Below are 26589 nucleotides of genomic sequence, written 5' to 3'. Positions count from 1 at the left end.
GTGGTGTGCTGAGTCTTCATTTACTCACTCTGATTTAAGGTTTCGCGTGCCAGTAATACATTTTAATGTTTTTAGAAGGTCTCTTTCTATAAGTCTATAATATAGAACTAAACTATTGTTGTATGTAAAGTAAATAAGGTTTTTTAAATGTTTAAGAAGATTCATTTAAAATTAAATTGAATTAAAATGCAGAGCCCCCCAGACTGGTGGCCAGGACCCAGGCAGTGTGAGTGCCACTGAAAATCAGCTCACGTGCTGCCTTTGGCACGCGTGCCATAGGTTGCCTACCCCTGATTTAACTCAATGAGGAGCCATAATAGAGTCAACAATAGGGCTACAAAAAGTATCTGAGCAAAGGGCATGGAGAGATGGTCCTAATGTTTGCCATAAGGAGCTGCAGTAAAGAAGAAACTAATATTGGCTGGGGCAGTGGATTCCTTTTATAGCCTAGCTTTGAAAGTTCAGATCCTTTAAGGGGACAGAGATGCTGCTTTTCTCAAAGCTCTGAATACCAGAGCCACATATCTCATAAGCAGGGATCTCGAAGAAGGACATTTGAGGGAATTAAGAAATCTAGTTAAGCACAATAAGTGGAAGGAGGCCGACCAATCCGAGAATACACAACACAGTCTAAAAATCCTCTAAGAAAAGAGGAATTCACAAAAAGAAAATCCGCCAATATGGCTCCACAAGGAGCCGCTCAAAGAACAGAGGATTAAAAAACCATACTGGCAACAACAACAACAAAAATGGAGAAGCAACCCAACTAATACATTCAATCAGTAAGGTTTTCACAGAAAATGCAGGGAAAATGTAAAATAAGGAAATGCTAAGAAGCCTAATGGTATGGAACTAAAAAAATCTTTTACAAATATATCAAATGAAAAAAAAATACTTAGGGAGATTGTAGGTCTATTAATAAATGAAGAAAGGGGCAAAATTAATGCTGACTAAATATAACTCAGATAGTGAACTCCTTTTTGCAAAAAACCTGTCTTCATCAAGAAACAGGTAAGGATTACTTAGAAAAATGGAATGTACACCCAATCAACTGTCTCACAGAGCGCAGCTTGGGATAACTCTCTCTATAGATCTGCTCTGGCAGAACCTGTTACAGTAGAACCTCAGCGTTATGAACACCAGAGTTACAAACTGACCAGTCAACACAAACCCTCAACTGGAATCAGAAGTACACAATCAGGCAGCAGAGACCAAAACAAAAAACAAAAAAACCCCACGCAAATACCGTACAGTACTGTGTTAAACTAAACTACTAAAAACTACTAAAAACTACTAAAAAAAAAAAAGGGAAAGTTTTAAAAAAAAGATTTGACAAAGCAAGGAAACTGTTTCTGTGCTTGTTTCATTTAAATTAAGATGGTTAAAAGCACCATTTTTCTTCTGCATAGTAAAGTTTCAAAGCTATATTAAGTCAATGTTCAGTTGTAAACTTTTGAAAGAACAACCATAACATTTTCTTCAGAGTTACGAACAAGTCAGAGTTACGAACAAGTCAGAGTTACAAACAACCTCCATTCTCAAAGTGTTCGCAACTCTGAGGTTCTAGGTATATATTACATTCAGTTCTAGGCACCACATTTCCAGAGAGATATTGGCAAACACTGGAGGGATTTCAGAGAGGAGCAAGAAAAATTACCATGGACTGGAGATACTGATTTATGAGGGAAGCCAAAAGAGTTAAATATGCACAGCAGTGGTTCTCAACCAGGGGTAAGGAGATTCTTCCAGGGGGTATATCAACTCATCTAGATATTTGACTAGTTTTACAACAGGCTACATAAAAAGCACTAGCGAAGTAAGTACAAACTAAAATTTCATACAGATAATGCCTTGTTTATACTGCTCTAGATACACGATACACTGAAATGTAATTATAATATTTGTATCCCAATTGATTTATTTTATAATTATATGGTAAAAATGAGAAAGTAAGCAATTTTTCAGTAATAGTGTGCTGTGACACTTTTGTAGTTTTATGTCTGATTTTGTAAGCAAGTCGTTTTTAAGTGAGGTGAAACTTGGGGTACACACAAGACAAATCAGACTTGTAAAAGGGGTACAGTAGTCTGAAAAGGTTGAGAACCACTGATGTACAGTATAGCATGACTAAGTAATTAAGAAGGCACATGACAACAGAAGAATATTTGAAAAGTACAAACACCAAACAAAATTGGGCAATTATGTAGTGTGATACACAGAGATACTGAAATGATATTAAGGAAAGGAAAACTTAAGGTGAATATCAGGAAAAAATTTATAACAGAGAAAGTAAGATATGGAATAGGCTCCCAAGCAAAGTGGCAGAACCTGCATTTAAAAAAAAACAACACCCTAGACTAAGCACAAGAAAATATACTGGAAGAAGCAACTTGGAAGACGGACTGGATAACCTAAAAGGTCTTTTCTACCTCTAACTTTTCCAATTCTATGATTTTACTGAATAACTGATTCACATAGGTGTGTACAATCACTAAGTACACCTCTACCCCGATATAACACGAATTCGGATATAACGCGGTAAAGCAGTGCTCCGGGGGGGCGGGACTGCGCACTCCGGTGGATCAAAGCAAGTTTCACCTATAACACGGTAATATTTTTTGGCTCCCGAGGACAGCGTTATATCGAGGTAGAGGTGTACTACGTAAGTGCTAATAATTATTTTACTGTTACCTAAAATACAGCTTAGTTTTAGCAAATCTGTTTAAAGGAATGGTATAAAAGTAAAAGGAAAAAAAATAATTGAAATAATGAGAAATATTTCTGAAGAAACTCTACTAAAGCTCCTCTTCCTTCAAAAAGATAAATCAGAAAGAAAAAGCTAAATGGAGAACACACAAAGTGTTTTAAAAAGAAAGAGTTCAAAAGCATTTCTTTTGAAAACCTTATTGATATACACTACTGTATTAGCAACATGAAGAAAAACATTATCAAAAATAAAGTAACTCTTAAAATAAAAATGAAGCTGCTTGTATATTGTCAATCTCTCTCTTTCAGGCAGGCATCAAATGAAAGCATTGCATTTTTCAGTGTTTGACCAAAAATACAAATGGATTTCTCTAAATTGACTACACGCTGCTAAAATCAGCATGAATTTGAACTGGCTCTCAGTAAACAGAATTTTATTCCCTGTTATAAATCATGTTATTCAAAAGGCACATTATTTTTCCATATACAGATCATAATCAAATCTGTCCTGCAAAGCTGAAACCAGGCAGGCAGGCCCTTGTGCAGCCCTACTGAAGCCAATGGCTACCTCCATACACAAAAGGGTATTTCAGCAGGATTGGGTCCCTGATTACTAAACACAGAACTCAGATTTAGGTCATCCAGACAAAGAAAATAATTTATGTTTAGCAAATGTATGAACCGACATGTGTTAATGTGTTTTTAAACACCACTTACCATCTAGCTTTGACAAAGACAGCTGTGTTGTGTTTAAAATCCACCATTATTTTTGGCCTGGTCTACTTTTAAAACTTATACCATAAAAACATAAAAACTTAAGAGCGGCCATACTGGGTCAGACCAATGGTCCATCGAGCCCAGGATCCTGTCTTCTGAAAGTGGCCAATGCCAGGTGCTTCAGAGCAATTAACAGAACAGGGCATCCATTCCTTATCATCCAGTCCCAGCTTCTGGAAGTCAGAGACTTAGGGACATCCAAAGCATGGGGTTGTGTCCCTGACCATCTTGGATAACAGCCACTGATGGGTTTATCCTCTATGACGGGGTGGCCAAAGTTACTGACACTCTGAGATGCATATGATAATCTTCAGAAGTTCAAGAGCTAGGTGCACCTGTCAAGGTGCAGGGCATCAGCCCCACAGCAGGGTGGTGGGGCTTGCCTGCCAGGACTCAGGGAACTTGCCAGGGCTTCAGCCCCATGGGAGGCACCTGCCAGGGCTCGGGGCTTCAGCCCCGCTCCTGCTGAAGGATCTTGCAGGGATTTCACTTTTGGCACTGTACCTTTTAATTTTTGTTTAACTAACTTCCTCACTTTTGTCTAGTTCCCCTTTCTGAAATTACATGCTACAATGGTGGACTCTTTGGTGTTTTCCCCACAACAGGGATGTTAAATTTTATTATGTTATGGTCAGTATTACTAATCAGTTCAGCTATATTCACCTCTTGGACCAGATCCTGTGCTCCACTTAGGACTAAATCAAGAATTGCCTCTCCTCTGGTGGGTTCCAGGACTAGCTGTGCCAAGAAGCTTCCATAGTGTAGACATAGTCTTCATCTACATTAGGTGCTAAGTGTTGTTTGAGGCCTTAGAGGACAGTGAGAAAATACTTTGGCCTATTCTATATTTAAACCTTAAGCCAGGTAGACTGAAAAATCCTGTGCATCGTAGCTATGTCAACCTAACCCCCACTGTAGAGGCAGCCAGATGATGTTGATAGAAGAATGCTTTCATTGACCTAGCAACCATCACTCAGGGAGATGGCATTCCTACAGTGATGGAAAAAACCCTTCCATCACTGTCATCTGCGTCTACCCTATGGGATTGCAGTAGCATAGCTTTGGTGCCATAGCTGTACCACAGTAACTCCTGTAGCATAGACAAGGCCTGAAATGTTAGTAACTTCTAGGTTTTCAAGAAATGCTTCCCTTTTACTAAAATCCAGGGAACAGGGGCAGATACCTGGAAACCTATTATTTTACACATTATAGTGGTGATGGCCTACTGTCATACCATGTGATACATTATCAAAAACAGTAGCTTCTAAAAAGGAAACCAATCTCTCCCCAGAGCTGCAAGAGTTTCAAACTGGGCAAACTTACTTTAGGATGACAAACCCACAGCACAATCACTCAGATCAAAAAAGCAACAAACGTTTAGCCACTGTCTGGGTACCTCTCTTATTTCTGTTCTTTTATTTTATTTCTGTTTCTTGCCATGAAATTTAAATCTTCTTATTCACTATTACACTAGAGTGGCTTATTATAACTGCTACAGAGCTGGCCCAAAGGCAAGAAAAGTACAGAGAAGATAAACAGCTTTTTTACTACACTTTGTAAACTCCTTGCCCTCAACTCCCACTTACCTTTCTCCATGAAATTATCTTTGTACAGGATAGAAGGGCTGAATTCTTGTAACATGCTTGTTATTAAAATGATTCACTTGAGGAATGGCATGGCGGTTGGGGCTGAATGGAAGTGCGTGTTACAAATTAAGTCAGGGCAATGATTGTATAGAACTGAGCCAACCTCCCAGGGAAGATTTCTTAATCAAAAAATGTATATCTGCATTTGAAATGTGGCAAAACACTAATTAACACTGCAGGGCTCTAATTTCATTTGGTCTATGGGGGAAACTTGCCCTATCACACTCTTTCAATTGAGATGGTTTCAAAATTGGGATGATGGGGCAAAGGGAGAAGAGTCAAAAGTTTGCAGAGTGAGGGTTTTTATTTCTGTGTTTCTTTTGGCTAACAATCTCATTAATGCTGATAGTTAATTGGATAAGTTGCCAAAAGGAACTGAAGTAAAATCCCCACAATCCTAAAATTATGAAATTGACTTTTCCCCCCACTTATCTCTCCTTCTCCCCCATCCTGGGATTATGTGTGTGTGTGTGCGCGTGCACCCTCCTTTATTTTTTATTGTCACTGTCCACCTTTTGTGTTGCCTCTCCCTGCCCCTTTTGTGTTTCCTTTAGTGGATCCTCAGTGTCCCTTTTTACAGCTCTACTTATCTCCCCTCTTTCCCATCCATACTTAGCTTCCTAATAGTTTAGCTTCTCAAGACCAATGCTGATGGAAAAAGTATTACACCTGAATCTAAACTGGGGGAAAGGTCACATGCAGTTAGCTAACACAAGTTAGTTAAACTCAATCCATCCTTGACCTTTTTTCCCCTAATGGATACAAACTGCTGGAATCATTAGAGCAGCTTTGTCTTCTCAGTGGCAGAGACAGAAAATGCTCTCAAGCAAAGTGTGATGCTCCTATTTCTTTGTAGTTAATAAGAGTAATGTGTTCATAAGGTGGCTAACAGTTTAGCACAGTGGTTCTCAAACTTTTGTACTGGTGACCCCTTTCACATAGCAAGCCTCTGTGTGCGACCCCCCCTTATAAATTAAAAACACTTTTTTACATATTTAACACCATTATAAATGCTGGAGGCAAAGCGGGGTTTGGGGTGGAGGCTGATAGCTCACGACACGCCATGTAATAACCTCATGACCCCCTGAAGAGTCCCAACCCCGAGTTTGAGAACCCCTGGTTTAGCATACCCTTAATTATTCATTTCCTTGCTTTTAAATTCTGGGCTTTGTAAACAACGTCTGGCATGCATATTGTTTTCTCTTAGTGACCTTAGTTGCATTTTGAAATAAAAGCCATGATCATGCAATCAGATCTGTGCAAGAGGATCCATACGCCTGGGCTGAGTCCCACTGAAGTCACCAAGCCTCTGCACATGCACAAGGATTCAGATCTGCCCACATGGATCCAGTCACAGGACCAAGGTCTGCATTTGTTTTATTATAACTATTTGTATTATGTAGCACCTAAAGGCCCAAGCCCTACTGGGATAGGCACTTTACAAACATATAACAAAGAGAAAGTCCCTGCCCTGAAGAGCATACAATCTAAGTGGTGTTTGTTCTTGGAGTTTATGCAATAGGCAATCACAAAGTCCCTAGTTTCCCAAGTTCTTAAGTAGGTTATTTACTCGTAACCACGCATATTACCAAACATTACTGCATGACTTATAGTAAGTAAACATGCTTTATCCTTTAGTAAATATGAGTAATATAATTACTTTTTTTTTTTAAATACAGGCCTCATTTTCTAAGGATAGTATATTTCAGGGGTGGCCAAACTTACTGACCCTCTGAGCTGCACATGACAATCTTCAGAAGTTCGAGAGCCGGGGCGCACCTGCTGGAGCTCAGGGCTTCAGCCTGGCAGGGAGGGGGGGGTCTTGGGGCTTCAGCCTGCCCGGGAGGGGGGTCTTGGGGCTTCAGCCCTCCGGGAAGTGCCTGCCAGGGCTCGGGGCCCCCTTCCTACTGGCAGAAGCCACAGGCGATGCATGGGGGGGGGGGTCACATGGGGTCACGTGCCTTCTACCCTTCCCCCCCCCCCCCCCCCCCCCCGATTTTTGCTAGGGTTATCTAGCCTCCACTCGGTCAGTTCCTGGAGCCGGCAAGCTGGAAGTTGCAGCCATTTGGAGAGGCAGCGGCAAGCAGCTGGGAGCAGCAGGGAGAGCCGCTGCTTTTGCTGCTGCCTCTTCCTGCAGAGCTAAAGCAGCAGCTCCCCCCCGAAGCTCCCAGCTGCTGCCTCTCCATGCACAGCTAACATGGGGGAGCTGCAGGAAGGGGCCACTGAGGGTAATTGGGGGGCATCCCTGGGGGTGTGACTCAAACTGTTTAAACCTTTAAATTGTGCCCCCCACTCTCAGCAGGCACCCGTCGTCTCTGGCAGAAGCCCCTAGCCCCACCACCCCACTGCAGGGCAGACGCCCTGAGCTTTCCGCCCCAGTCTGATAGGCAGAGAATGGAGGGGTATAGGGGACTCCACAAGCCGCATTTTAACTATAAAAGAGATGCATGCAGCTCACAAGCCACAGTTTGGCCACCTTGGTATATTTTATAGCACTGTATAGAGTTGGAAAAAAAAAAAAAAGACCATAAGGTATTACCTCCTTAACGAAAATTGTGTATATTTGAAGTAAGCATGCAATGCATACCTTTTCTTTTGATTTAATTAGAACAGACAAGTGCCTCAACACCAAGGGTCCATCTAAGTTGTAAGTGAAGTTAACGTTTTCAAAGGCTATCACTCCTTGGCTTGGCCATTCAGCTGGTGGACGTTTGTTGGACTCCCAAGGAGCTTCCTTTTCAAGTTCTGTGTATTCCATTACTCTTTCTACTGAGATCATCTAGAAAAAAGTCACACAAGCAATAAACTCAAACTCTTTTATATTTTGGGTAACATTCTGATTATAAAAAAAGCTACAAAATGACACCAGAAATTTTCTTTCGATCATATGGGGGGGGGGGGAGGGGGGAGAGGACGAATCATGGTACTGTCCTATTTTTATTAAATAGAAATGCAAGTCTTACCTCCTAATATAGGTCCCGATCCAGCATAACATTTAAGCATGTACTTAATTTTAAAGCATGTTAATTGAGTCAATGTAAGCATTAATTTGAGGACAATGGGATTACTCACATGCTTAAGTACTTTGCAGGACTGGAGCCTTATTTTCTACATGATAGGTTGTCTTTCTCCTGGGCATCTATGGGAGTAGTACTAGAGATCAGACTTACATCTGAGCTACAGGAAGACCCAGCCTATTAGTAATATCATTGATAAGTTTATCATTTTTGTGTGTACTGAGCCACCACCATCTCTGGGGTTTCACCAATGAGCTTGTCCCTTGCAGCTCTGGCTAAGGTTATTATGTGCTTGGAATGAATATCTATAATTCATCAGCAGAGCCAAATCAGTATACTGGTTACTACAGTATTGGCTGGATAGCTAGCAGAATTTTTTTTCATATCCATGGACATACAAATATCAAAGAGGCAGCAAGATTTATTGATAACTGAGATTTTACGGGATTCTAAATGGAAAAGACTAACTAACGGAACTAACCCCTCCCCAAATTTGAGACACTTGGGCTGCCTCTCTCTTCCTGCAAATATGGGAGGCAGTTCAGTTTTGGCCATGGGGTACAGGGTCTTTAAAATTCCATTAATGCAAAGATAACACTTCAAATGTATTTCATGTCACTTAACAGCAAAGAGATGTGAAAAATATGAAGTTGAGCAAATTAATATTACCAGATTTTCAACTTCAGCACTTTGCCTAACTCCCCACTGGAACATTCCCATGAGCGTGATTGCATAGGACAATGCCAAGCCAACCTGTCCTGCATCCAGAGCTGTAGGGCGAGGAGGAGAAAAATCACATCTATATAATTACACAAAACTCTACTCGTCTTTCAAACTAATATGCCATTGAAGTGGTAGAGCCAGATTGGCTCTCAGTCACACCAGTTTAAATAGTAGCTCTGTGGAAAAGGTCTATCTTGTCACATTACTTTTGTAAGCTTTCTAAAACTATATTCGTGTTTGAAAATAAGGTCCTGGTTCTCCACTGCCAGGCACCTTGTCTTTAACAACAACAACAACAACAAAAAAGCCCAGAATCAACTAATCTCTTAAGCACAAGTTTAGGGTCATCGCTATTCAGTTAAGCAATTGAGAATCTTTCAATTAATTTCAAAGGGAGTTGGATCAGGCTCCTAAACCTGTGCACGGTGAGCATAAAACGCTACTAAAACACATTGCTAGCATTTACACAAACTATGTACTGGTATAAATGGGTGCAAAGCACTGTAAGAGCAGACAAGAAGTTTTTGAAGGGCAAACTTCTGCTCACCCTACTCACATGAACAGACTCATTACACTCAAAGAGTCAGCTCTTGTGAATAAACTAAACAGGATTTGGTCCTAATATGGGACCCAATTCTCCTCTCACTATAGCCATTTTACATCAGCATAACTCCATTGACTTCACAAAAGCTACTCCTTATACCGATTGGAGAGACAAATCAAGCCCAGTGTTTTGATTTGTCTTCAAGTCTAGTAACTTGAAACCTAGCTGGAAATCTTCTCTATAATGCAATGTATATAGGTCTATATATATTATCTTAAAGGAAAAATAAAGGAAACAAAGAACAGCAAATTAGCACCCAAATTTCATGTCCAAGATAATTACTTCCTTTGTATTTTAGAAGACTATCTAGTTTTAGAACATCTACCATAATTACGTTTTGGGATGATCATATAAAACAACAGCATGAGAATGACAATGAATATAAAGCTTCTTATAATAAAATCTCCCTTTCTGGGATTGGCCTCTCCCTGAACCCAAGACATTTGAGCTGCATCCCTGAATGTTCAGCCTGCTCTGTTTGGCCGAGTCTGCCGCGACAAGAAGGGAAACAAATGTTGTTGTCCCAAAGACAGCTTTAAAAGCTAGTATTTCAACAGTAAAGGCAAGATTGTAGAATTGCAAGCTTTCCTGCAACACTCGGGGGAGATCATTTGGAGGAAGGATGTTAGGTTCATGGCCAAGCCCTTGAGTCCAGAGAAGTCTGAACTGTCTCCAGTACTTACAGGAATGTCTTGGACTGAGGGACAGACCAGGAACTAGAAAGAAACATTTTACTTAATTGCAATCCTTAAACAATTAGAGAAAGTAAACTCTGAAAAAGAATAAGGTATTGCTATAAATTGTAATTATAGCATTAACATTCCTAGCATCTGTACTTACTGTTTGCGAGAAGCAGGGAACCAAAGGCAACCACTATAACAAAGATGGCACAGATGGCATCCAGCCGCACAGCAAACCATCGGGAGGTAGTCAAAAACAGAAACCAAGCCTCTAAAAAGTTTTTTAAAAGTCATAATAAGAACAATAAGTTATTGGGAAGAAATAAGCTCTATATTGACTCCCATAAGCATAAAATCAGCATGGACTAATTCTATAAGCTGCAAAAATATCATTCTCTTGGAGAGAGTTTGCATGTAGACTCATAGACTCATAGACTTTAAGGTCAGAAGGGACCATTATGATCATCTAGTCTGACCTCCCGCATGATGCAGGCCACAAATGCTGGCCCACCCACTCCTGGAATAATTCTCTCCCTTGACTCAGATGTTGAAGTCCCCAAATCGTGATTTAAAGACTTCAAGTCACAGAGAATCCTCCAGCCAGCGACCCCTGCCCCATGCTGCGGAGGAAGGCGAAAAACCTCCAGGGCCTCTGCCAATCTACCCGGGAGGAAAATTCCTTCCCGATCCCAAATATGGCGATCAGCTTAACCCCGAGCATGTGGGCAAGATTCTCCAGCCAGACCCTCCGGAAAAAGTTCACTGTAGTAACTTTTAATATCCCATCATTGACCATTGTTACTAATTACCAGCGATGGCACATTATTGACCTATTGACTAAAATCACGTTATCCCATCAACTAAAATCACGTTATCCCATCCCATGTGTTGATGATGATGATGCCCTATTTTCCTAGCTAGTGCTGGCCAGCTTTCAGGTTTTCACACTGTTTAACACAGCTGAGACTAATATATCAAACAAGAGTCGAAACAGAAATAAAAGATGCTAGCGCCTGATTCACAGCCCACTGAAGCCAACAAAAAGAGTCTAATTGACTTCAATGGACTTTGGATCAGGTGCCTAGTACCCTACGTAAAATACCATTGCAATTTTCTTTCATATAACATTTAGATAAAGTATATCCCAATATGCTTCACAGAATTGAGTATTACTGGACAGTGGAGGTTACTTGATATAAATCACAGAAGAAAGCAGCATAGTCTGTATAATGAAAATTAAAGTATTCAAATTTAGGGCCAATAACAGAAGTCAAATAGGCATAAGGTAGAATTCTGTATCGCTTTGTAATCTGGGCCTGTTCATATAAAATGTATTTTCATATAGCCAAATTCAAAGTTACATGTCTTGGAAAAAGGAATGCAGGCCATACCTACAGACTGGGGGCCTGTGTTCCGGAAAACAGTGACTCTGAAAAGGATTTAGGTGTCATAGTGGTCAAGCAATTTAACATGAGCTTTCAGTGCGATGCTGTGGCACAAAGGGCTATGCGCTCCTTGGATGTATAAGCAGGGCAGTAGTAAGTAGAAATAGGGAGGCAATTTTACTTCTGTGTATAAGGCATTGGCGAGACTGATACTGAATACTATGTAAAGTTCAGGTGTCCACATTTTCAAAGTAGCAGCCGTGTTAGTCTGTATCCGCAAAAATAACAGGAGTACTTGTGGCACCTTAGAGACTAACAAATTTATTAGAGCATAAGCTTTCGTGGGCTACAACCCACTTCTTCGGATGCATATAGAGTGAAACATATATTGAGGAGATATATATACACACATACAGAGAGCATGAACAGGTGGGAGTTGTCTTACCAAGTCTTACTTAATTGGCCTCTCAGACTTGGTAAGACAACTCCCACCTGTTCATGCTCTCTGTATGTGTGTATATATATCTCCTCAATATATGTTTCACTCTATATGCATCCGAAGAAGTGGGTTGTAGCCCACGAAAGCTTATGCTCTAATAAATTTGTTAGTCTCTAAGGTGCCACAAGTACTCCTGTTATTTTTGCACATTTTCAAAATATATTAAAAAACTGGAGGTGCAGAAAAAAGTCACAAATTATTTGGAGTTTTGGAGAAAATGCCTTGCAGCAAGAGACTCTCAGCTCCCCATATTCCCCCTCTTAGGTCGTGGAAGCGCTCCTGTTGAGATACGCACCACCAACCCAAGGAGAGTAGTGTGGACATGCACCACGGCAGTAATTACTGCAGTGGCTGTATAAAGGGCAATTTAATTTTTTAGTGTAGACACATCCTTAGTGTTCCACCTGAATAATATTAAATATTGCTAAGTATAACTTGTTTTGCCTTAAAATATTATGCAATATGGGAACTTGGTGGAAAATGATACTTTAAATATACTTATTGGGTATACACCTCTACCCCGATATAACGCGACCCGATATAACACGACCCGATATAACACGAATTCGGATATAACACGGTAAAGCAGTGCTGTGGGGGGTGGGGCTGCGCACTCTGGTGGATCAAAGCAAGTTCGATATAACGCGGTTTCACCGCGGTAAGAGTTTTTGGCTCCCAAGGACAGCGTTATATCGGGGTAGAGGTGTACTTTAAAATGTTTATCTTAAATATTGTTATGATGCCGGCTTGGATCTCTCAAACTATTCTAGAGTCCAAAGTGTATTCTACAAATCCAGAAAGAAAGAAGAAACAACTATGAAATCTACTAATGGGGAGATTTTGCACTAAAGAGAGATGTATTAAAATCAGCATGAGCTGTGCATGTATACTGCTCACGTGTATCTGAGGGGAGAAAATATTTTCCTCTGAAAGAGCTACATACTTAGCTGTCCATGTCTATTCATGACAAACCTGAGTGAAGATCTTGGTGAGCATCAAATAATTCTTGGAATCTTTGCTCTGCTTTGAAAGCACGAATCGTCCAAAGTCCCTGGAGAGATGTTGACAAGTGGGAGAACACTGGACTTCGAGCTGTAAAGTAAAAAAGACTAATTTATTGTAGCTGAAGGGCAGTGTTGGTAATTTTTTGCACTATGTTAATCTTTAATCCTACTTCTCTGTTTACTGACACAAGCCAGTGAATCGCATCTTTTAGGATAAACCTACTTTCCTGTTACTCAATTACACCCACTTGGACGGCAAAATGGATTAATCTAATTGACACAAAAAAAGTTTTCAACACTTGTTATCATCCATGGCTTCTTCCTTTGTTTCTTTTACTAATCAGATAATGCACCCAACTTTTTTTTAAAAATTCATGATGCTCAAGACTCAGACTCCGCTATTTAATACTATAGTCAATTTGAAATACAGAGATACTCATGAAGGTCACACTGGGTCAAAACCTACATTATTATGTGCAATTAGCCCAATAAGGCCAAGATCCAGCAAATCACTTAAATATGTCCATAACTTTAAATATATGAGTAGTCCATTTAATTTCAAAGACATTAATTGTGGGCTTAAGCCTGGGGTTAAGCAAGTGTTGAAGGATGTTGCTGGTTTGAGACCCAAGAGAACAAGCAAATAATCTGCAAAACTAGAGCAAAAATTCCCGATTAATTAATTGATTGCAGAATTTTAGCATCTCATATAATTGTTGCTCAGACTTAAAATCAGCTCTATCCAAGCAACATACTTGTGGACTCCAGACGTTTAATATCTCTCGCTGTGTCTAAGAAATACCGTCGAAGAAAAATGAAAAGAATACAAAGTGGAACTAAAGGGATGAGTATCCAAGGAATCACTGCCACAGCCACAGCTACCACGCCAAAAATCTGTAGGAGAGTCTGCAACAACATAGGCAAGACAAAACATTACTTCCTTACCCAGAAGGATTCCACTTAAAACAAGCTCAAAAACTATTTCACATCATTAAGAGGTTAAATATTCAGACATAAAGACGACACTCCAATTAAAAGAATAAACAACAACTTTCGTATAATAGCTAGATCACAATTATTTTCACATTACATTTATAAGATTTAATGTTTTTAATATTTCAGATTAATTGTAAAATTTACTCTATTTTCTGCATGATTTGTTCTGCCAGAGTCTAATGGGAGCTGCTACAACCAACTTGACCCAACATGAAACGCTTGCTTTCATGGCGTTGATCCATTTCCTGTGATCCTGCAAATAACTAACAGTGTACCTGATTTACAAAATGGACAAGTTCAAGATAGGTAATAGTTAATTGCTCTGCAACCATTCAGAGAACCATATAGATGTATCTGCTAGCTCAGGTGAAAGGTTGAATTGAGCTTTGACAGAAACTCAGGTGTTGTTCTTTGAACCACCTTACCCAGCATAAACTGTAGATCCGACTGCCTGACAGTATGTTAAAGTTTGAACTTTCTATGCCTATGTAATTAATCTGATAATAGGAAAAGTAACTTCTACAGTGAAGAACAACATGGAACACTGCCAAGAGAGGTTTCCAAAGAGACCAGTGTACCAGGTTAAGAATCCAGCAAGAAACAGGAGACTGAACAGCTGGGCTAAACCTGAAGCTTACCTATAGAAATCTGGAGATACTAGAGTGAGAAGGTTAATTGTCTAGGGTGTGGAAATCCTCAGGGCAGTTAGTGCTCCCATATGTACCCAATGGTAGGTAACATAAGCCTTTATGACATGCAGATAGCTGAAATTCCAGGTTTATGTTAAATTCCTGCACAGTGTTAATTATTACTTCTTGGAAGTTACACTGTTAGAAAACTGTTCTCCATACTCCGTACTAGCTCCTAGATGTGTAATCCCTTTGGGTTTATCAACTTTTGTGTGTAACTAAATTCCAGCTGAATTCTACTGCTGCTTGATCTCCAGATGTCAATGGAAATGTGGGACTCCCTTTGGCCTTGAGAAAGCAAGACTTGTTGGCAGGAAAGCGTCAATCCTTATATTTTTAAAGGTATTTGGAAAAGTTTAATGAAATATCAGATACGGATGACCTAATGGATAAACTGAATTACCTGGATTTTCATAATATTTTCCATTAAGTTGCCTATGAAGCAGGAAGCATTCCCATCTTACTTCTAATAAAGTTCACACATATTGAATAAAGTCAAACTTGCCCCCTCATGGTGGCTGTGTTATTTTTGAGTTACCAATAGAGTCAATCAGCACAAACCTCAGTGGAACCTCTCCCCTTACACCTATATCTTCTTAGGGTTTCTTACAGGACCTTCCTGTCTGAACATTAATTTCCCCTATACTCATGTAAGGGTCCTACGCACACATTTCTGTTGTATCTTGGTGGCACAATGAATCAACAGAATTTACTTATCAGCTTTATGCAAGATTCTAATTCCTCTTAACAGGATGGATCAACAAAAGAACCCTGCATCCCTATACAAGATCATGCACTTTGCCACCCTGTTACAGTGCCTCATAAAAGACTAGTAAGAAAAATAACTATAGGGTAGGAGATAAAGTCGTGCTGTGAATTATACACAGGTTCAACAATAGGAAACAGTTATTGTAGCCCACTATTCATCAGAGTTAAAATAAGTTAATAGGGGAATTCTCCAGGGGTCAGTTTTGATGTATTTATTAATTTCATGGAAGAGGCAGTGCAGAGAAAGTTGATAAATTTCACCAATGAAGTTATGTTGTTTCACTTACTAAACATGTATGGTGGATTGAGAGTACTCTGGGTAGCTTTATACCCTGGGAGACAAGGCAGGGTGACGACAGGATACATTTTACTTGGATAAATAAACGTACAGAAATACTAGGGAAAAAAAGAATCTAAACTTCTGCTACCAGCACTGCTCTCACCCCTTCGCCAAGTGAGTGAGGAGAGCACTCAGGGGATCAGTGTGATCAGCAAAGCAGCTCTTTAAACTCCTGTGAGACTATTTCATTTTCACTGTGGCTCCTGGGCAAGTGAGAGGACCCATAAAAAGACTCCAGCTCCTCTAAAACCCCCTTCCAGATCACTGAAAATGAAAATATGAATTTCTCCAGTGTACCATTCCCTCCAGAGTCAGCTGTCCCTATCCTAGCCAGCTCTACGGGCACTTCCTTGCCTACCTTTGCCCTCAACTGGAACCACAATGCCTAAAAGAAATCCTGTACCCCTGACTGCAAGCTGCCTCGGGGCCAAGTACTGGGAGACGTGGGTCTGTCCCAGGAGCAGGCATGGAGGGCAGAGCGCAGCAGGCAGGGAGGGTCGGGTTGGTCAGTCACACACCCCCCCGCCCCGTGCGAGAGAGTTGTACGGGAGTGTGTGTCACCTCTCCCCATGTGTGTCACTCCTCCCTGTGTGAACCCTAAAGCCTTAAAGATAAGAAGGTAAATAAAAATAATCCAACTATGCAGTATTTCTTTTAAACGGGTTTGTATGTTTTTGAATGTTTGTAGTGCATAGTTCTGATTGACTGCCATTGAACTTGCTTGAATACGAGTAATTTTACCAGGTGTCCCGTATTCAGCATAGGGAAATATGGTCACCCGAGTAGGTTCTAACTTCAATCATGCACAGGGAATCCAACTCCAGAGTGGGGATCTATTACAGTATTCTTGCCTTTGAGAAGTACAGATAATATCTGAATGGGTAATAAAAGAAACTACCTTAACAACACTGCAGATAAACTATAAACCTTTTAGAGTGTATTTTTGACAAACCGAGGATATACATATACATATACATATACACACACACACACACTCTCTCTCACTTTCCACAGTTGATGGCAGATAACAAAACTGGAACCAAAAACCCAGCCCTCTACCTCTTGAGCTATGGAAAACTCTTTTAGCTATGAGTAAGTTATAGGCTGTTACAGTTATGGAAGCAGACATAAGGAAACAGTTACTAAGCCAGTGTATTACTTATTGGTAGCCTAACATTTGTTATCAGCAATGAGGACCTAAAATAATCCATTTAACAGGACACAAATGACTTGCAAATAAAGAAAGGTCTACTTGTTTAAAGGACTGTGCTGTATTTCAAAGCCCACTAAAAAATAAAGAGTTGGGGACAGAGGATGGAAGTGAACACAGTGGTTTAGAATATTAGCTGTCCACAATAATGCAGGAATAGCTGTTGTCTAGAAAGTGAAAGTTCTTTCCCCCCCCCCTAATTTTCTCCTATTTTCAGAACTAGAGAAAATAATCCAAATGAACTAAGTAAAAAGTGCTATTAAATTAATACCAAAAGACAGCCATGCTTCCCAAAGCAAGAAATGTATAACTTAGATAATTTTTTCACATCTTAGCTCATAGAGCTGAGAAGCAAGAAGTCCCTGAAAAGTGCCCTCCTCTTTCAATGTACTAGATGACCCAAGCTGCAGCCATTATTTTAGGGCCAACTTAACAAAAACCTATTTCCATAGCCTTGGACAAACTGCACAAAGATGCTGCTATATTGCTGATGTTGTTAAAATGTGGAAAGAATGTCAAGAAACATTGCAGAAAGAAATACCCAACAACAAAGTTAAATTGCAGGCAGTAAAGAAGCAGATGGATCAGGCACTTACTCCACCTCATTTTCTTGCCAATATTCCCAACCCAAAGTACCGGGGTAGGGTAGATGATGTCTAACTGCTGAAGGAGATGATGCCACTATGACATGAGCATCTAATAATCACCCATTAATTATGCTAACCACAATGACTTTCAGGTTTGGAGGTGAACCATTCAAGCAGTACATGTTTGCTGATGATCTTTTAAAGAAAGTGACTAGCTAAGCACCTGGAACCAGAGCCTGTTGAAGAGCTACAACTGCTTTTGACAACACTAGCCTCTTCTGCAGGCACAGAAAGAGTATTTTCATCATTTGGACTAATACACTCAAAGTTGAGAAGTCAATTAGGAGTTGAAAAAGCAGGAAAACTTGTCTTGTCTCCTCCAGTCTATGAATAAAAACAAGGAGGGAGGGGATGAGATCCCCTAGTTTTAAAAGTTTGAAGGACAGTCTAAGTAACATAATAGACTGTCTCATTTTCAAGAGATTTGGGCCAGGTCTACATTATAAACTTACATTGGTATAACTACATCGCTCAGGGGTGTGAAAAATCCACACCCCCGAATGACACAATTATACCGACCTAACCCCCGGTGTAGACATCTCTCTGCCAATGAGAGAATTTCTCCCATCAACATAGGCACCGTCTCTGATGGTGGTGGATTAACTATGCCGATGGGAGAAGCTCTGCTCTTGGCATAGTAGCGTCTTCACTGAAGCACTACAGTGGCACCGCTGCAGTGTTTTAAGTGTAGACCCACCCTTAGGCAAGTAGAAACTTAAGCTCCAGTCATTTTCACTTGTACATATTTGAAAAATTTACCAAGTTGGGCTTAAATAATAATTTTGTTTATTGACTACAGTTAATCCCTCTGTTTAAGATATCATTTAGTTGTAAATGTGAAACATTTTGATAATTGAAATTTAGGTATCTAAAATATTTAAAGCATTAAAAAAATGGTATATGCTGCTTTGTGTTCAATTCTAGTTCTCACCCTAATGCAGCTTGACACAAATCATGAGAAAAAAAATCTTAATTATCTAGCAAATAAGCAATATATCATTCACCATTTTCTAACATAATAAAAAGATACAATTAATAATAATCTGAAAATATAAACTATATTAAATGTTAAATATTAAATAAATGTATATAGTTATAGTGGACCCTCCTAGGTAGCAAATCTAGTATAAAGGCTCTATTTAGTTGTAAATCAACATGTTTTAATGGTTATATCAACCAATAAGAATGTAGTTAGAAAATAACTAAAGTACAAGTGGAAAACTTGATTAGAATTGATGATTTATAGCAAGGATTTCCACTTGGTGATTTAAATCAGCGATTTAAATTGCCTTTCTTTAAATCAATCCATAGATGATGTACTGTTTGTGGAGTCATCAATGCAACTCCTTAATCTGTTGAAGGATTCACTGATCAGCAACTATATCAATTTCAGATTTTGTGAAAAGCAGGATAAAAGTTCTTAAGCACGGCATGATATGCACACATAACCCTAGCAGCACATTTCTATGAGATATATAATTTTTTGTTACAGATAATTTCTTGTCCTCATGTTTGTTTTCAGAATAAATATGCATAACGATCCAACACCCACACTAGTAAACATAGCTTAGTAATTCAAATTATGCTCAGTTTTTTTCCACAAATCAAAAGTAAAATCTACAGTCTTTTTGCCAAACAGTGAAATCCTACTTTGTTTGTAAGCACATAAGTCATATCTATAGTATATCAATAGTTTAAGGCAATCTAGAAGATTTGTACTTATCGCCATTTGGAACAGGATTGTTACACTCCATGACTGACAGTAGAATTAAAAGATTTCTAGCTGCTGTGAAGTGTTAGAAATGTTAATGACCTTGATATGTCTTTTTTTCCAATAATCAGGCTGTGCTACAAATGTGGAGGGTTATAAAAATGCTTTACAAATCATGTAAATAAATAATCAAAGGTTCCCAACTCTGTGCCAAAAGCAAATTAAGTATTTCAACAAAGATAGATCAAAAATACAAACTGTAGAAAATATATTTGCTTAGCCTTTTGAATACCTCTTTGTGGCCTTTCCATAGTAAAATATACCAAACCCCACTTCTAATAGACTTGAAGAGTCTAGGATCAGCAGGATCTCTTGAAAGACATTTAGGAATTCTGGGTGAACTCAACTCCTCATTTGGCCTCTGGGTGGCCGAATTCTCAGCTGGTGTAAAGGCTGGTACACTTCAATGCAGCTAAGCTGATTTGCACCAGCTAAAGATCTGTCCCAAAGTAAGTTGGGAAGGAAAATAGGGATATGAATGCCAAAGGTAAGGGCTGACCTAAATCTTCATACAAAACTAGAACTGAACCTTTGTTTGGTAGTTTTGTCGAGGAAAAAATGTCATTTAACTGTAAAGTAGTTTTGTGCACCTCAGCACCTTTTGGTTTCATCCAGAGGCACCAAAATACTTTGAGAAAAGCTGTCCTTGCTATATTCCCACTGTTTGCAACCAGTCTAAACCATGAATTACTAGAAATCTTGCCAAAAGACTGCATCACACAAGACTTCTAGGACTCTAGACCAAGAGAATTACAGAGAAAAGAGTTCATATATCACTAAATGAAAGTTAGTTTTATTTTTCAAGGAACTGAGAGGTACTATATTCAAAATGCTGCTTTTCCCCAATTCATTAAGAAAAATCAGAGAAATAACTTAGGTACATTATGTTGCTGAAAGCTGAGAAGTACACAAAGAAAGACAAGAAAGTGAAAAGAAAATGAAGAAGAAAAGAGTTAGGGAAGAGAAACAGAGTCATCAAGGGCAAAAGATAAATGCAAAATAATTAAGAGGAATGTTTGTATACTGTCTTCTTCCACATATGAATAAAGAATTTATTTTATTCAAAAATAGAATGGATATGAAACAAGAACAAAATCCAGAAAATACTGAAATAGTTATGTGCATTATTTGATATTTTATATTAAATTTCTGTTTCGCTATAGTAATAAAGCTTATTGCATATATAAGAGAGAGAGAGAGAGAGAGAGAGAGAGAGAATGAAACTTTATCTGTCACTAATAATGCTGAAAATAGTTATAGAGTATAAATAAAAACTGGAAACTGGAGACTACTCTGACCTCTGCATGGCTCTGGCCTAAATCTGGATGACCAGCCTACCCAGATATTTGATTGAAGTGCAAGAAATAATTTTTAAAATCATTAAAGAAAAATGGATGACAGTTACAGTGTAAAGACACAGCAATGGCTTTAGCATATATTGGCATATATGCTGGTTATCATCAAGATTACTCCATCTGGCTCCTGAGATTTAATAGTTGGGGCATTCAAAAGAGAAATGAGAGACTAAATAAAGGGCTACATTATTTATCTAACACACCATGTTAACCTCCCACCTACAGCATTTTTGGTCTTCAAGGCAGAAATCCTCCCCTCCTTTTTTTCACATCAGTGTAAACAGTATATTTTTATTCTGAGTTAATCGCAACCATGAAAATGCAAAACCAACCAACCAAACAAAAATCAAGGGACTTCAGAAAAAGTTATAGAATCACCTCTTTTTTTAAATGAACATTGCCACCTCACCATATTTCTATCTAAATGCCTGTGCCATCTTCTAGTAGCTCTGGTAAAAATCACCTTCTTATTTTCGGCCATCCCCCTGTCCCTATAAGTCTTAATTAGCCTTATGTTAAATACTAACTGATCCATTGTGGCATGGATGCTGGAAAAGAGAAATTGGAACAAGTAGATGCAAGCAGAAAAAGGTTCAGAGAGTCCCCCATGATTAACTGTCACCATGCTGCTATTTACTGTTCTCTTTTAGCTAAACTTCCTATAATGGCAAAATCACAGAATCTGTGCACCTAATATCACTAAAAAAATCAGAACGTAATAACACACACACAAAAGACACATATTTGTACCACCTGCTTCACCAAAGAGAACAGACAGACATTTAACAAAGATCCCAGTCCTTGGCTATTTTTTTATACCCTCATTATTTTGATGTTTTAAAATATCATGAAAATTGAACCAAGTTACATAATCTTTTAGCAGAGAAAGAACTTTTATTTAATTATCCAATGTACACATATCTTAAAATTATCTTACACATACAAAACCTGACTAAGTTGGGGGGGAAAAAAACAAACTATAGGAATCACAAAATGACAAAGTCATTGTAAAGCTAAAAGATGCTGGAATTCCTTCTGCACACTTTCCCTGACATTGCCAAACAATAAAATGCAAGGGTCAGTGGTACTGAAACAAGTAAAGGCAGTTCCACTCTTTTGCACCTATGAAAGCAAGTGACCCTAGCTTATTATTCCAGTCTTAGGCACTTTTTGTTCTGAATATCCAGATGCAGCAGCTATTTTTTTAAAGGAATGACTGTGGACACCTTCTTCACATTTTCCTTTTCTTCAGTATTTTCACTTCATAAAGCTGCAGTCAATGTGTTTTGTGTGTGGTGAGAAGGGAATGACACATTCAGCGGTGGTCTTAGCCAAAGCCTACATTGGTGGCTCAAGTAGTCTCAAGATTAGGTCTTTGTATGTGATGAAAGGATATGAAAAGTCAGTTATTTAAGCTCAGTCAAGCTGTTGATTTTGGGAGGAAAAAGGTTTTGCAATTCAGTTTTCCTTAATAAATCACTGCCCTTTACCAAGGGCAGCTGCTGATAGTTCACATGTTCACAATGTTCCACAGAAACAAAACAAATCTTGAGTTTTTTAAAATCCAGCACAGGATAAAATCAAAATGAGTTGGAAATACTGCTTTTAAATTATCTTCTTTAAATATGCTAGAAACTAAACCAGCAATTCATTTATCTAGATATGAATAATGAAATCATAGAGGATTTACATTTTGTTATCAAAAAGACAATAAACTAAGACATCTATATTACGCTGACTTTAAATACCAACTAGTGGCTATTGTAGAAGAAAGGGAACATAAAAAGAGAAAGGGCATGAAATGGTGAAGCTATTGGAAATGGAAGAATCCATAGAGACCTTTATGAAGATGAGCATACTGGCCAACATTTTCAAGTGGCTACTAATTTTGCGAGCCCTTTAAGGTGCCACCAGACTCCTTGTTGTTAATGAGATATGGACTCTCAGCATCTCTGTAAATAAGCCCCTAAAGTGTCAAGTTGAGCATGCAGAAATCGAGGCCACAGTGGCCACTTTTGAAAATATGGGCTATTGTATATAAAATGTTATTTAATATAATGTTATACTTACATTTTCTATTAAACTAAGAGTACTATAATATTCCACCACTGGATTCTTTCTCCAATTAAAAAAAGCCAATATATGAATTTATTATGTTAAGTTGTATACAGATGTAATATTTTAACCACAGTGTATTTAAACGATAAGCCCCAGTCTGTCGATGAGCTCCACATGGCTTGAACCTTGTGCCCCTGCCGTGCTAGAGATAGAGTCAGGAAATTTTGGCTAGGATAATAAGTGAGCTTAGAAGGGATTTTCAAAAGAGCCTAAAAGAACTGAATGCCCAAGTCCTATTCACTTTTAACAGAAGTTGGGCACTGAACATCCTTAAGCCCATTTATTTATTTATTTATTTAAATCTGATCAGTTTTATCATTCACTAAAGGAAGGATATTTGTGACTATTATTTATATTCTGGTAGCACCTTTAGACCCCATTCAGGACGAAAGTTCCATTGTGCCAGATACAGTACAACATATAAGCAGGTATAGAGTAAAATATTCTGAAGCATCTAAGGAGATGTCTTTCGTGCAAAAAAAGGTGTTCGCTAACTCAGAAAAAAAATAGTACTAAAGACATCACAACCCAGCTTTTAATCAAGTTAGCACTCAAGTGCAACCCCAGGCTCCCCTACAGGCTTTACCCTTGAGCTTCAAACTCAAGATAATAGTTTTCATATCCACAGTGCTATTTTTAACCTGTTAGCTAACTTGAGTTAAGAACTAACCCTTTACTGTATTTACAGTGTAGATGTACCCTAAGTAATTTTAGGTGTCTAAATCCCATTGAAAGTCAATGAGAATCAGTCACCTAAGTCATCAATGCACTTTTGAACATTTTATCCATGGTTCCTGTCTTGAAGAGCTTACAACTTAGTTCAGGGGTAGACAATGTATGGCACACGTGCCAAAGGCGGCACGTGAGCTGATTTTCAGTGGCACTCACACTGCCTGGGTCCTGGCCACCGGTCCGGGGGGCTCTGCATTTTAATTTAATTTTAAATGAAGCTTCTTAAACATTTTAAAAACCTTATTTACTTTACATACAACAATAGTTTACTTATATATTATAGACTTATAGAAAGAGACCTTCTAAAAACGTTAAAATGTATTACTGGCACGCAAAACCTTAAATCAGAGTGAATAAATGAAGACTTACAGAGTCCTGTGGCACCTTTAAGACTAACAGTCTTAGTCTTAAAGGTGCCACAGGACTCTCTGTTACTTTTTACAGATCCAGACTAACACGGCTACCCCTCTGATAAATAAAGACTTGGCACACCACTTCTGAAAGGTTGCCGACCCCTGACTTAGTTGAAAAAAAGATGTCCCAAATGAATGTAACAAACAGCAGGAAAGGAAGGGGAAGGAAGAATGAGGGTAAGTGTTATAAGGTAACTGACTAACAAAGTATATGGGCTTACATCAACCAAACACTGTTACCTTCATTTTGCTTTTCAAGTTATTTCCACTCATGTACTAGTTTAACTCACTAACTTTCTAAAAATCAGCTTGGACTATAACAAACATAGCAGTAAATCTCATAGACTTTAAGGCCAGAAGGGACCAGGATGATCATCTAGTCTGACCTCCTGCACTCCTGTAATAGACCCATAACCTCTGGCTGAGTTACTGACATCCTCACATCATGATTTAAAGACTTCAAGTTACAGAGATGCCACCATTTACACTAGTTTCAACCTACAAGTGACTCATGCCCCATAATGCAGAGGATGGTGAAAACTCCCCAAGGTCTCTGCCAATCTGACCCAGGGAAAAATTCCTTCCTGAACCCAAATATGGCAATCAGTTAGATCCTGAAATGTAAATGATCAGTTATGAATTTAATAAATATGGCACATATTTTCAAAGAGATGAGCTGGCATGGAAACTTACTCCCACACAGAGTCCATCAGAGGCATAAGGGCCCACACCAGTGCACCTATTCTGGATACGGGCCTTGAACACTAGCGGCCTGATCCAGAGCCTACTGAAGTTAATGAAAAGATTCTTATTTACTTTTATGAGTTTTGAATCAGGCTGTAAATGTAAAATTCAAAGAAACTCAGTTAAGTATAATAACCTACACTCTCTCTGCACATACAGCTCCATCTGATATCAGCGTAGCAGCATATATCCTTAAATGTGTGCTCTGACAGATCATTCTAATTTTTATTTATAAAATGATGGAAGCAATTATTCCAACAGACAGTTATCAAGTGAACATGACCTTTCCTGTATGCTGTTAAAGATTTACAAAGAAACAGGCAAAAAATAATTTCCTCATTCTCTAAGGCCAAAATCTTCTCTTTTGAATACCTTCATTCTCAAGTTGAGCAGATCTTTTCACAAAACAAGGGAAGCAGAATTTATACAGTCTCCTGCTCTTTAATCCTCAAATATTGGACTATGAGGAGCTGACTTTGGGTGCCCTTTCAGATCCACAGTTCTGAAAATCATGGTCAGCAGTGGAACCCAAATATAGTAAGGCTTTATTTAAGCATTGTTGCATGCCCCCCATTTCATTTTTTCTCTAACGACTCTTTATTACATGTCCAGCACATTTCTATTCTCTTTTAAAAATAAACAAACAATTTCTTTCTGGTTAATCCAATAACAGACAAAATAATTGTAATTATTTCCATTTTAGGAATTATTTTTCATCCAGTATAGCTATCTAGACGAATCATGTTCATTAGCACTGTAGTGCAGTGTGTAAATCTTATTAAGGGTCTATGGTAATACTGAGAATTTTTGGTATTCTCTTAAAATCTATATTCTTTTTAACTATGAAATTCTTGAAACTAGTAAAATTTTATTATTTATTTATAGGTAAGTCTACAGCACTCCTCATTGTAGTATCTGAGCCCAGCCAAGTTAAGTTTATTTGTTCAGAAATGAAATATACACTTGCTAATATAGTAACGGACTGGAAAGCTTCAAAACTACCCTAACGATAACTCACAATAAGGACCACTTCTTCAATGCAAATCCTCACAAGAAAAGCTTCTACACACAAAGTAAGATGAACCAGTTACTGCATTGTTTATTAAATTTCACTTGATTCCTCCTGACAACCATTTAAACAATGAATGTTGGGAAATGTCCCTCAAAGAATCAACAACAATAGTAGGGATCAGAGCTTTTATACTTAGCTAATACTGTTCTTAAAAAGAAGAAAATATTTCTTCCTGAAGGGATTATAGAAAGTCTTATAAAAGACACCTGCAGACAAAACAAGTGACAAAAGATCTTTATCATAATTGATAACAGTTATCCTCTCTAGAAATCTATGCTTCCTTAGAGAGATAAATAATGTAATATAACTTTGCTGTTAAATTCAAGATGTATTAACTAATAGGCACCACTGATGTTCAGCAGTGGTACATTTTAACAAAGAGAGGGAATGTTTTTCCTCTCATGCTCAGAAGTTTAATAGCTAAATGCAACAAACCTATAATAAGATTTAACTAACTAAGGCTTCTTTTCTTATGCCCAACAGAACAGGGAAGCACTGAATTATGCACAACAAAAATAATTTAAATAATTTCAGTAAAGATTCTGGACGTCTACAACTAGTGTATTTAAAAAAAATCCTTTTTTCCCCCACTTAAGTATACTATACCATACATCTCTTCCCAAAGCTTGTGTGTTTTCATGTACTGTGCAAACTTTAGAACACCTGTCTTTCAACTACTTAAATGCCCTATTT

General features: G+C 38.5%; 1 protein-coding gene across 1 annotated transcript in view; it reads right to left on the bottom strand.

The window, feature by feature from the left end:
* Positions 1-26589, bottom strand: part of ABCC4 (ATP binding cassette subfamily C member 4 (PEL blood group)) — a 224653-nt gene that overhangs the window by 50343 nt on the left and 147721 nt on the right. The window contains exons 21-25 of the mRNA XM_065414371.1: positions 13797-13947; positions 13010-13129; positions 10314-10424; positions 8816-8916; positions 7717-7908 (exon numbers count right to left, since the gene is read on the bottom strand). Of these exons, the coding sequence (XP_065270443.1) occupies positions 7717-7908; positions 8816-8916; positions 10314-10424; positions 13010-13129; positions 13797-13947 (675 nt within the window). The remainder of the gene's footprint in view (positions 1-7716; positions 7909-8815; positions 8917-10313; positions 10425-13009; positions 13130-13796; positions 13948-26589) is intronic.

The sequence above is a fragment of the Emys orbicularis genome, chromosome 1, assembly GCF_028017835.1.
Source record: "Emys orbicularis isolate rEmyOrb1 chromosome 1, rEmyOrb1.hap1, whole genome shotgun sequence".
NCBI classification, from domain to species: domain Eukaryota; kingdom Metazoa; phylum Chordata; order Testudines; family Emydidae; genus Emys; species Emys orbicularis.
The sequence above is the reverse complement of the archived record's forward strand: the minus strand, read 5'-3'. Positions and strand labels throughout refer to the sequence as shown.